The 12,588-nt window shown below is 41.8% G+C and overlaps 1 protein-coding gene across 2 annotated transcripts in view; it reads left to right on the top strand.

Moving 5' to 3' along the window:
* Window positions 1-8,018, top strand: part of NUP54 (nucleoporin 54) — an 80,236-nt gene extending 72,218 nt beyond the window's left edge. For both annotated transcript variants that reach the window (XM_082245374.1, XM_082245375.1), the window contains 2 exons: window positions 3,552-3,662; window positions 7,428-8,018. In XM_082245374.1, the coding sequence (XP_082101500.1) occupies window positions 3,552-3,662; window positions 7,428-7,556 (240 nt within the window). In that variant the 3' untranslated portion in view covers window positions 7,557-8,018. The remainder of the gene's footprint in view (window positions 1-3,551; window positions 3,663-7,427) is intronic.
* The last annotated feature ends 4,570 nt before the right edge of the window (window positions 8,019-12,588 follow it).

Here is a 12,588-nt window from a genome sequence, read left to right on the forward strand (position 1 = left end):
ATTCCTCAAAAAATGACTTTGTGCCAGAAGGTTTGAGGCTTGTCTCTGTGCTTTTTGGCATATTGTAAGCGGGATACTTTGTGGCATTAGCGTAGTAATGGCTTTCTTCTGGCGATTTGACTATGCAGCCCATCTTTCTTCAAGTGCCTCCTTATTGTGCATCTTGAAACAGCCACATGTTTTCAGAGTCCTGTATTTCACCTGAAGTTATTTGTGAATTTTTCTTTGCATTCTTAACAATTTTTCTGGCAGTTGTGGCTGAAATTTTTGTTGGTCTACCTGACCGTGGTTTGGTTTCAACAGAACCCCTAATTTTCCACTTCTTGATTAGAATTTGAACACTGCTGATTGGCATTCTCAATTCCTTGGATATCTTTTTATATCCCTTTCCGGTTTTATACAGTTAAACTACCTTTTCCCACAGATCCTTTTTCTTTCTTTCTTTCCTCATGACTCAGAATCCAGAAACGTCAGTGCAGCACTGGATGAAAGATGCAAGGGTATGTCAGGAGTCCAGAAACTCATTTGACCTTTTATACACGCACCCACGCACACGCACACGCACACGCACACACACACACACACACATTGCAGGCAAACAGATCACAGGTGAGGAGGGTTACCTTTTTATTAGCCATTCAAACTCCTTTGTATCAACTTGTGTGCATGTTATCAGGCCGAAATCACCAGGTAAGTAAACTTTTGATCAGGGCAATTTGGGTAGTTTGTGTTGTCATGATTTAAAGAGTAAACACCGTTAACTGATAATTCATCATAAATTCTGCCAGGGTATATAAACTTATGAGCACAACTGTGTGTGTGTGTGTGTGTGTGTGTGTGTGTGTGTATATATATATATGTATGTATGTATGTGTATATATATATATATATATATATATATATATATATATATATATATATATATATATATATATATATATATATATATTTTATTATGGGATCAACCGATTATCGGCACCACCGATATATCGGGGGCTGATATGCACTTTCCCCGATATATCTGAATCGGCCCTTGAGGTTGCCGATATTTCGGGAAAGTGCTGGAGTGATGCCTGCAGCTAGAGGCATCACCCCGGTACTGGCGTCCATAGCCGACGGTTGGCTGTCTTGTAATGACCCCCGATGCGGCTGAGAAGCCGCTCGGCTGTCATCACAAGGAGCAGGAGGGGACGTCCAGCCGCCTTCCGTGGCTCGACCGGGTCTCCCGCCCCACCGGGAGACCCGGGCATCCTACCTGCACGGCCGCCGAAGACCCGATCAAAGCCGCATTCGGCTCCGATCAGGTCTCCATGTAAAAAACCCTGAAGTGATGTCATCACATCACTTCCGGGTACTCTGCGCCAAATTAAAAAAACTGACAACATTCAAAACAGTCAAACTTGGCGTTTTGAATGCTTTTCAGTGCCGAGGAGGGGTTTGGGGTCTTTTAGACCCCCAGATCCCTCCACAAGGAGTACCTGTGAAAAAAAATAAAAAATATATATATACTCATCATATTTTTTGGCGTAGAACATGCACCCTAATTTTAAGAGGAAATTTTTGAGGAAATAAACTTAAATTTTATATAAAGAACTTTGAAGCAAAATTAGGGTCAGTGCCCCTCAATGCAGTCTGATCAGTGCCCATCTGCAGCCTCACCATTGTTGCAGCCTGCAGGGGGGGAATTGATCAGGCTGCAACAGTGGTGAGGCTGCAGGGGGGTGCATTGATCAGGCTGCAACAATGGTGAGGCTGCAGATGGGCACTGATCAGACTGCATTGAGGGGCACTGACCCTTATTTTGCTTCAAAGTTCTATATATAAAATTTTTAAGTTTTTTTTTTTTTTCTCCTCAAGACTTCCCTCTTAAAATTAGGGTGCGTGTTCTACACCGATAAATATGGTGTGTGTGTGTGTGTGTGTGTGTGTGTGTATATACATGCATACAATCTCCTACATAAGTCCTACAGACTAAATAATATACACAGTTTTTGGGTTGTTATCACCAAAGAAATATTATTTGCAAAATGTTAAACAACGAAAACATTTTTTTTTCTTTCAAAAATTTGTCTTTTTTTTTCGTTTTAACAAAAAAAAAAAAAAACAGCAGTGAATAAATACCACCAAAAAAAGCATGGTTTGCGTGAAAAAAAAATTATAAAAATGTCATATTAGCACAGTGTTGCATGGCTGTGTAGTTGTCATTAAAACTGTGACAGCTAAATTGGCCTGTGCAGGAAGAGGTTTTAAGTTAAACTATGTGCAAAACTTTTTTTTTCTTCATTTTGGATAGAGTAAGGGAGGGATACAACCCCTGAGAGATTTTATTTCGCCATCTGTGTCCCATTGCAGAGGTTTCCCTTTACTTTTTGTCCCATAGCCAAACATGAAGTTAGAGGAAATCACAGAAAATTAAAGCAATTCCTTAGGGACCCCGAGGGCACCAGAACTAGTGTCCCCATTGGAAGATTTCCCCTCTATTACTTTCCTGGGGACAACCCAAAATAAAGGGGTTTTTCTTTTACTTTTACGATGACAATGGTAAACTGGACAAATAAGGTAAATCTCCCTAACGAAGGCACAGACAGCACTAAAAACTGACAAGGGTTCTAATACCTCTCCACTATATCCAAAACTAAAACATATTGCCTTTAGTTATACTTTAAAGTCTCCTGTATTGAAGTGGTTAAACAAAGGCTGCAGCTGTCTGATCTTGATGAGTGTACATCTGTAGAGGACAGGGTAGGATGGTTTAGGTCAGGACTAAGGGGTGAAAAGAATGAACGTGCTCTTTTTCTTTTCTGCCACCATGTTAGGTAATGTGACCTACATTGCGGGCACCAGCAGTATCTTCTTTCACTGATAATTCTGCTGATATTACCAGCCAATTGTACTGCATCTGTTGCTTCATACCATGGGAACCAAAGTGTAGATGGGTATCAGGCAAAAGTTACAGGTCTGGAAAAATAGTTTTTGTCTGTCTGATTTTGTTGCTTTTTTAATGCAGGCAGTTTAAGTATGCTTTAAATTAATTAATTTGTCTGGTCAGCATTTTGGATTTATCATCAACTGTTTAAAGTAAAAGACCATCTGATTAGCTGTAATCTATTGTAAACACAATTTTTAGGTAGGCCCTTTACACTACTTGTGAAATTTTGTTGACTTGAAAGCTCAAGTCTACAATGAAATGATCAGTCAGCCTAAAGCTGGCCAAACTTTTGTAGCATAAGGCTCGCTGTCATGCTTGTGCTATTGGCTCCCTGACCTTGAAGAACCTAAAAAAATGAAATAGCAGAACCTTGCTTTTAATGCTGGGTCAACTTTCATTTGCGTCGTTGCTTGTCTGGGGTCTTTAACACTCAAACTGAAGCCAGGCAACTAGCATTTGTAGGAGAATTCCTGCAGTGGCATTTCACATGTCTCAGTACAGTTGTACGGCAGAATGCTGCTTTATTTAATCTCTGATTCACTGCTAATGCTGACTTCTGGTCTATTGTTTTCCAGCATATTAGTACTGTAACCACAACTGAATTTAATTATTTGTTTTTTAGGGTAGGCTAAATGAACTAATGTCACAGATTAGAATGCAGAACCACTTCGGAGCAGTAAGATCAGAAGAAAATTATTATGTAGACGCAGATCTCTTGAGAGAAATCAAGCAGGTAAGATTTTTTTTTTTCAAACGTTTAAGGATTTTGCAAGTCAGGCTGTTGCATAAGAAATTTTGGTCCAAATGCAGAAAATAGATTAAGGGGGAAAGCCACAGTCTGGAACTAATGTGCGTGGCAACCAGCCAGCTTATCTTTATTTTTATTAAAAGCTGAAGTTGGTTGGTTGCCATGCACAGCTGCTCCAGATTGTCTGCTTCAGTTTTGACAAATACCCTTCATTTTCAACTGGACTATTGGAAAACGTCCTGCATGTTGCAGTTTGGAGTGGTTAGATTTGCCATTAAAATCAATTGAAGCCTCCTTGAATGCAACATAAGTGAAAATGAAAGATGATTATTGTTACTGCAGCAGTGTGAACATCTAAATTACTTTTGCTTAGACAAGCCAAAAAAAGAGTTGCCTCTTTTTTTGTTTTATTCTTTTTCTACATCACACATGGCACAGAATTGGCTAATTCTTAGACCAGTGGTCTCCAAACTGCAGCCTGGGGGCCAGATATGGCCCTTTGCTTGCTTTTATCCCAGCCTTGGCGCACTTATTTATCCACTGATGCCAACAGTCGGGCATAATTCTTCCCCACTGACCCCAGTGAAGCGGCACAATTCTTCCCAATGACACCAACGATGGAGCACAACACAATTCCTCCTACTGACATCAATGATGGGACACAATTACTCCCACTGAAACAAACAATGAGGCATTATTTTTCCTACTGACATCAGGACCTTTTCTACTCGGAGTAGCCAAAGTCTGGCCCCCTAAAGTCTGAAGGACCGTAAACTGGCCCTTTGTTTAGTAAGATTGGTTTAGGACCGGGGTCTCCAAAGGCTTACGCTCCACCCCCAGGTAATTGGACACTGGCAAAAGCAAACACCCAGCCCTGCATTAGCCCTCCTACCCCCATCATGCCTTCAGTTTTTTTTTTTTTTTTGTCCTTGGGGGGTGGACGTTTTTCTCTCCTACTCTTGGGTTAACTTACTTTTTTTTTTTTTTTCTAATGCCTACTTTGTTGTTCTAGCAGGGTGTTCTTTTTTTTTTTTTTTGGTGTCCAGTCTGCTTGCTCCAGAGATCTCATTCAACTGCATCTACCTGGATTGGTTGCTTCTCAAGGGATGTAAGCCTGTAAGCTGCTAAGCAACACTGGACCCCACAACAAGCACTTAGCATAGCTGCATCATCTGGAGAGGCTTTTAGGGTACTCTAGAGGTCCAGGGCCATGGTCCTACTGCAGAACCAGACCCTGAAGACTCCTGCAGGGATGTGACTAACCACGGAGAGGCAAAACTTGATCTTTGTCCTAGGACCCTATGGCTCCAAAGGCGTCTGAATAGTAAGTGCCTTGACTGAGGAGTCGGCATGCTGTTGTTCCCACCCTCTCACACCTGAGTTTTCCCTTCTGTGGTCACAGGAGGTGAATGACCAGTTAGGCGCTGCTGGATTTAACATTGGTGCCATTTTCAGCAGGTGATTCTGCGAATGTGTGCACCATTGTGGGTACCTCCTGCTTCGTGGCTTTTATATGTTTGGACATAGCAAGGCTCCCCTCTGCACTTACTCATGTCTAGGCTGTAAGTAATCCCTTTGGGGTGAGCTCTGTCAGCATTAGTCCTCTTACTGGCTCTCGTGTAGAGATCCTATGCGCTTCTGGGTTACCCTTTATTCAATATGGGGGGGGAGGCACCTTCCTCTATTTCCTTTTGTATCTAAGAAGAGATTCTCTGATGATCATCATGGAACCGTTGGCTGATATCAAGGTAGATGTCAAAGTCTTAAGCGCTCCTATTACCTTCATTGCCTATTTTTTTTTTTTTCTGGGATTTTCCTTTGTCTGCCTTGCTGACCTCAGAGGAAAAGAAATTGGGGAAGACTGCTTTATGCTCTTCAGCTGACTCCTCACAGGAGGATGTCCATTATTCTGGCATGCCTCAGGCCCTCAAACCTGCAGTAAGGGCATTTGTTGACATGTGGAAACATGTCATTACTGCATTACAGGTGCAGCAATCTGAGTCAACCTTGCCCAAGGTCTCTGGAAAGCTTCCAAGCCTTCTCTGACCTTTCTGGTTCATTCTCATATACAGGAGGTACTTTATGAATACTAGGCACACCCAGAAAAGGTTCTCTATCCTCTAAAACAGTTTGTTTACCAATACCCTATGGTGGAAGACTTCCGTAAGAAATGGGTAGTTCAGCTGCTTCATACCTTAAAATAAAGACCTTGACGGTTCCCATGAAATGAGGTTTCTGTGTTTAAGGACCCTTTTGAACAAGAAGTTTGAAGTTCTCTTTAAGGTGTAATTTTTTTCCCCTAGTGGGTGCTAACATGCAGCCTTCCATTGCTGCAGTGGGGTCTGCCAGGCTCTGTTGGTCAAGGGTATGGCTAACGAAGGCTCTGTGCTTTTGTGGCTGGGGGATTTTCTTCATCTTTCTTGGCTTCATGAGCGTATACATAGGATGTATTCATTCTATGGCTCGTGTTGGTCAGCCAAGCTCCCTGCAAAAAAAGAGAAAAAAGATAAGTACATTACAGGACACAAGGCCCTCCCCTCTGTGTCTTGTTTTGCTTGCTACAAAACTGAAGGCTTGGTGAGCGTAGGATGGGTTACGCAGAGCTAAGTTTTCAGCTTTGCTTTTGCAAGTGTCCAATAAACTGGAGGTGGAGGATAACCTATTAATCTAAGAACTAGTTAATCCTATGTCTTCTGATGTACTTCAAGAAAACAATTTTAAAGGTAGGTCAAATATCCTGTTACCTAAAAGGCACAGTACAGGACACATGACTTGTGTTCATAGTCCATGGGTTATATGCTGGCTACTTTCTGGCGATTTGGACACTGGCAATAAAACTTGCTAGGGTGCCACTAATGCATGCTCTTATAACACCACCCACTCCCCAATACTCCAGGTTCTTGCTTAGGTAGTTGTACTTGGGTAATGGACCTTTTTTTTTCTCCTTTGCCAAAGTTTTTTTTCTTTTTAGCTCTTCATTTTTTTGACACTTCTATCAAGATCTCACTGCTTGTTGCCCTGGGCTAGCTAGCAGTTTCTGGATTGGTACCTCTCGTTGTTATACCTTGGGGGACTGTACCTGTGTGGAGCTGGTCTGTAATGTTTGCTTTGGACACTGGTTCCTGTGTGAGGCGCTCACCTTGGTACAAAGTGCATGTTGCTATACAGGTCCAGGGCTGTAGCCCATCGCTATGGTTCCCAAACCCTGTAAACCCATTTGGGGATATGCCCTCAACAAGTGAAGCCTGGTCCCCTTATGGGCCCAGCAATGTTGTTAAGGCAAGACAGGGGTCCCTGTATTTTGGGACTGGTTTCTGGCTTAGTAATGGACAACCCGCAGTGCTTCGCACACAATGCAAATGCATAGGTGGAGAAATGGGGAGTTATTCACTTTGTGTTCCCTGTTGTAATTGTCTGTAACATTTTGGTGCAATACCTACTTATTTTTAAATGTGGTGCTTTTTTCCCCTTAATCTCATTCCCTCACTCCTTATTGCTTGCATTGAAACTGGAGTCCACAAAGTGGGTTAGGTTATATTAGCGTGCACTGGGGGCGGCCCTAGCGAGCCTTTTTTTGCCAGTGTCCAATCACTTGAAGGTAGCCTGCCTATGAATTTACAGGTTAGTCAAAATTCTCATGGTTTCCTCTGAAATATTTGGTACCTGCATTCACATAATCCTAAAATAAGTGGGAGATTTGATTTATGTGATATGGTAATTGCAATGTATAAATTCTCTTTTTATCCTTAGCACTTAAAACAACAGCAGGAAGGACTGAGCCATTTAATTGGTATCATCAAGGATGACCTGGAAGACATCAAGCTGATTGAACAAGGATTGAGCGATAATGTTCACATTCGTGGAGGAATGTTCAGCTGACTTGTGAAAAAAAAACACACTTCTAGATTCCAGCCATAGTATGGACTGCAAACATTTGAACAGCTCCAGGCCGGCTGATTACAATATAATGTTACTGTAAACACTTGTAGATCATTTCCTATCTTCTGTTTTCACAGTTAATACCAGAAAATGTGTTTTTCAGATAAAATGGCAAGTATTCAAACACTGAAATATTTGAGCCTTGCAGTTAAAGGCGAGAAACCTAAAATATGTGATCATCTTGTAAGGACACTGACTTAAAACTTTTACTTCAGCTGCATATTGCAGTACCAGTGACCTTGAAATGTGACAAATTCAACAGCTAGTGGAATGCTTAAAAAAAAAAAAAAACATTCAGCGCTGCAAAATTCCTTTGCATTTCCACTGCATTTTTTATTCCTAATCGTAAATATTGGATCCTAATGGGATCTATGAAGAATGAATAAATATTTTTCTTATTTACTCTTGGGTGGTTTTGTTTTGTGTGTGTGTGTTTTTTTTTCCAGCTATTTCATTTTTTGTGATTGGTGTGTTTTTTTTTTTTTTTCCTCCAGTGTTCCATTGTATATTAAAAGAGAAGTAAAGCCAAAGCTCGTTCTGCACTCCTGTGACCTGTTTTCAACCAACAGTTGGCTGAAGCCTACTGTCGGCTGACATCACAGACCACATCATGACCATATGGTCAGGATCCACCCACAAGCCTGGACCAGTATCCCGGTCATCCTCTTAGCGAGCCACTGAGAGTCCAACCCAGCTGCTCCCGCCCCATCCACAGCCCTGCGCTCCAGTGAACATGGGGGGGGGGGGGGGGCAAAGCAGAGAGTCAGTGACTGGCAGTCACCAGTAGTAAAGCTTGCCCTCCCCCCCCCCCCCCCCTTCTGCCTTGTACACATTCCTTATGGCCAACAAGGCAGCCCTTCATATTGATAAGACAATAAGAAAATATGGGAGGATATTCCCTTAAAATATTGGAGATTTGCCTGTCGGAATAGCCAGGGATTAAGCTGTAACAGTTGGCTGTTAGAGGCTGGTGCAGGTGTGTGGTGCCTGCAAAAAATTATTTTGTTAATTTCTTTAAGGGAAAACGCCACTTTTTTAAAAATATATCAGATACAGTTGCTATACAAATAATTTTCTGTAGCATAATTTTATGAAAGAGGACTCTTCCGTCTTAATCGGCAATGCTTTTCCTAAAACCTCAGAATTTTAATTTTTACTTGCATAGGTGACAACAGCACTTTGTGTACTGATTCCGGTTCCTTGTTCATGTGACCTGCTTACCGTTTTCTACATTTCAGTCTTCCTATCACTTAGGTTTTTAGAAGTATGGCCTTGAGCTTGGTACATATTGTCCCACAATTACTGCTGAACCAGCTGACTTTCGGTCAAAGTGTACAGCAGTCTGTCTGAGGGAAACCGGTCTAACAGCTGGCTTTTCCCTAAGGGACATGCTGGAAAGCCAGCATCTCATCACCACATTCAGCCAATGGCTGCAAGCACTCATCAGTGTATTCTGTTGAGGGGGGGGGGGACCATCCCTGTCAGAATGCCATAGGGCAGAAGGAGAAATCGCTGCACTAAAATTTCTTGTGTTGTGAATTCTCCCTTAAGGATGGCAATTGGGCCAGGCCGCCTGAGGCAGTGAAGCAAGATCAAATCATGATGCTCCTGCCACCATACTTCACCATTGGGATGATGTTTTGTTGTTGGTAAGCTGTGCCCTAACAATTCAACTTTTGTTTCATCAGTCCACAATACATTTTCCCAGTAGCATTGCAGTTTGCCAAGGTGCTCTTTCACAAGCTTCATGGGCTTCAATGTTTTTTTTTTTTTTTTTTTTGAGGTTTAGCTTCCTTCGTGGTGTTCTTGGACAACCACTCTGTTTAAAGACTTCTGTATGGTAGAATGATGAACAGGGATGTCTGCCAGTTCCAGGTACATAAAAAGACATGTAAACTCTTCTGCACTCAAGTGTTGTGTTCAAGGGACGGCTATATTGTTGGCATCTAGGATCTTGCTGCCCTCTCATGACGATGGGTATCCATATGGACTGAAAACATAGAAAACAAGAGAAGGGCGCACCAACCTAGTGCAATATCACAAGATATTTATTGGAAAATTAAAAACATGCAATAAATTATACTCCCAAAGGTATGCTGAAAGTAAGCGAAAAAGAAAAGATTCCCTTTGCCATCAGGAGATCTCCAAGACAACGACGCTTTTTGATAAAGCAGGAGGACTGGAAAGCAGTGTGGGCTTTGGAAAGTAATGGGGCTGAAGCGTTTCAAGGGAGAACCCTCTTCATCAGAGCCATCTCCTGATTGCAAAAGGAATCTTTTCTTTTATGCTTACTTTCAGCATACGTTTGTGAGTATAATGTATGGCATGTTTTTAATTTTCTAATAAATATCTTGTGATATTGCACTAGGTCGGTGCACCCTTCTCTTGTTTTCTATGTTTTCAGTTAGTTCTATCTTCAAGCCTTTAGCTGTTGCTCATGGGTTGTTCTTTACCTCATTGAGGATTCTGCATTGTACCTTGTGGTTCATCATGGTTGGGTGCCCACTTCTGGGCAAAGTATCAACAGTACCAAACTGTCTCTAATTACAAACAACTTCTCTAAACTTTGATGGATGCCTAAACACTTGATTGGTTTTTATCCCTTTTCGAGTCTTATGCAGATCAACTACTCCTTTTTGTAAAACCTTGTTCTCATCAGCTAATGCGTCTTATGAACAGCAATCCTAAAATGTTTGCGTGTCTTATCAAAGTAGCTCTAAATCACACCTCCAAACTAATTTTTAATTGGACTCCAGGTGTACAAACTACTGACTCCAATTAGCTTTCGTTGAAGTAATTAGTCTGTGTTCACATTTTCCTCCAGCATTTTGAATGTTTAATGGGTATGTTCAATAAAGAACAAACCAAAAAAAGCTTAAACGTGCCTAAAAGATCAAATAGGTGTTATGGGACAGCCACCATAATATATTTGGATACCAAAATTACTTAAAAGTATACAAGCAAAATGTGTTGCTCTCATTTTAAGTTGACTTTTCTAAAGAATTCCAATTCTTCAGTGCATCTCAAGTCAATCGCCTCAACCAACTTTATCGCCATCATACATCATGGTGCTCTGTATACAAAGCGCCATATAAAAAAATATAGTCAACAAATATGTGCTCCTCTACCTACATATGAAAACCTCTAACTTGTACATATGAAACTTCTTACCAGACAATAGGACCTCACAATCATAGTGGCCTGAGCATGGTTGGATCGGGCTACTCTCATTCAAACAACCATTGCTGGTCCCCAGTACTTTATATTCCTCATTAAGGAAAAGGCATTAGGAAACACTCCATAGTGTAGTCATTTCATCCGCTAGTTTAACCACTTGCCGACCGCCCACAGTATATTTATTGTGGCAGTCAGCCTCTCCTGGGCAAACCCACGTAGTACTACGCCGCTCGCCCAGGAGCCTGTAGGGGGCGAGCGTCCGCCCCCACTCGTTCACGGCCATCCCCGTGCGTCTGACCGGTGGCTCCGATGTCCGCCGGCCACTCGTGATCTCCTGCTGGAGAGGGAGAAAGGCAGGCGGCTAATGTAAACAAAGCCGCCTGCCATTCTCCCTGGTGTAACTGCAGAGACTATGCGATCCTGCTATGTAGGATCGTATGTCTCTGGTTACATCACAAGCCACACCCCTTGACAGTTAGAATGACGCCCCTAGGGACACACTTAACCCCTTGATCACTAATAAAGTTAACCCCTTCCCTGCCAGTGTCATTTTCACAGTAACAGTGCATATGTATAGCACTGATTACTGTAGTAATGTCACTGGTACCCCCAAAAGTGTCAAATGTTAGGGGTCCGATCTGTCCGCTGCAGTGTCGCAGTCCTGCAAAAAAATCACAGATCGCCACCATTACTAGTTTAAAAAATAAAAATGACAAATCTTTTCCTTAGTTGGTAAACGGAATAGCTTTTGCGCAAACCAATCAAAATACGCTTATTGCAATTTTTTTTTTTTTTTTTTTTTTACCAAAAATATGTAGCAGAAAAACAAATTGGCCTAAAATGTTAAGAAATTTTGATTTTTACATTTTTTTTTTGGGAATTTCATATAAAAAAATGAAAAATATTATTTTTTCAAAATAAACAAAGGAAAAAAAAAAAGGACCTCAATTATATTTGGGTACAGCGTCGCACGACCGCACAATTGTCCGTTAAAGTCACGCAGTGCCGAATCGCAAAATAGGCCCTGGTCTTTGAGCAGCCAAATCTTCCGGGGCTTAAGTGGTTAATAGAAAAGGACAGGTACTCACATAAAAACTGTTGTGACCAACCCAACAGGGACAGGAGCTTTTGGAGGGAACTAGGGGTTAGCCTTCTACCCACTGATTATGGCCCATGGAGGAGACCAGGGATTTTGTCTGCGTCTGATCAGAGGATGGAAAAGAGCTCCGTTCAGCCTCTGATCCCATGGATGGAGCAGATCACTCTCTAGTGATGAACACGGAGAGTGAGTCTTGGAATAATTCTCTCAATAAAGACAATAATGCTTCCTTAATGGAATGATTGGAAAGGTGTAATATTGTTCTTGTACAGGTTAATAATCGGAGGAAATATAATGGTTCACCTGCAGTCTGAGTTGGAGAGGCTCCTCCACCTGGGACAGAAATATTTATCAACAATATCCCTCAAGAAATCTATGAAGATAAATTCTACTTTTTCTTATGAGGACCTTTGTAGTGGACAGATTACTCAAGTGAAAGCCAAACACCTGACAGACAGCATTTGTAATGTCCTTTATGTATCTGTGGGCTCAGATAGAATCCAACCCAATAGAACACCTTTGGGATGAATTTGAGCAGAGACTGTGAGCCAGGCCTTCTTGTCCACATCAGTGCCTGACCTCACAAATGTGCTTCTTGAAGAATAGTCTAATCTTCCCATGGACAGCCTTCCCAGAAGAGTTGAAGCGGTTATAGCTGCAAAAGGGTGGGCCAATTCAATATTGAACCCTACGGAC

This window comes from Pelophylax lessonae, assembly GCF_965119305.1.
Source record: "Pelophylax lessonae genome assembly, chromosome: 1".
Classification (NCBI taxonomy): Eukaryota; Metazoa; Chordata; class Amphibia; order Anura; family Ranidae; genus Pelophylax; species Pelophylax lessonae.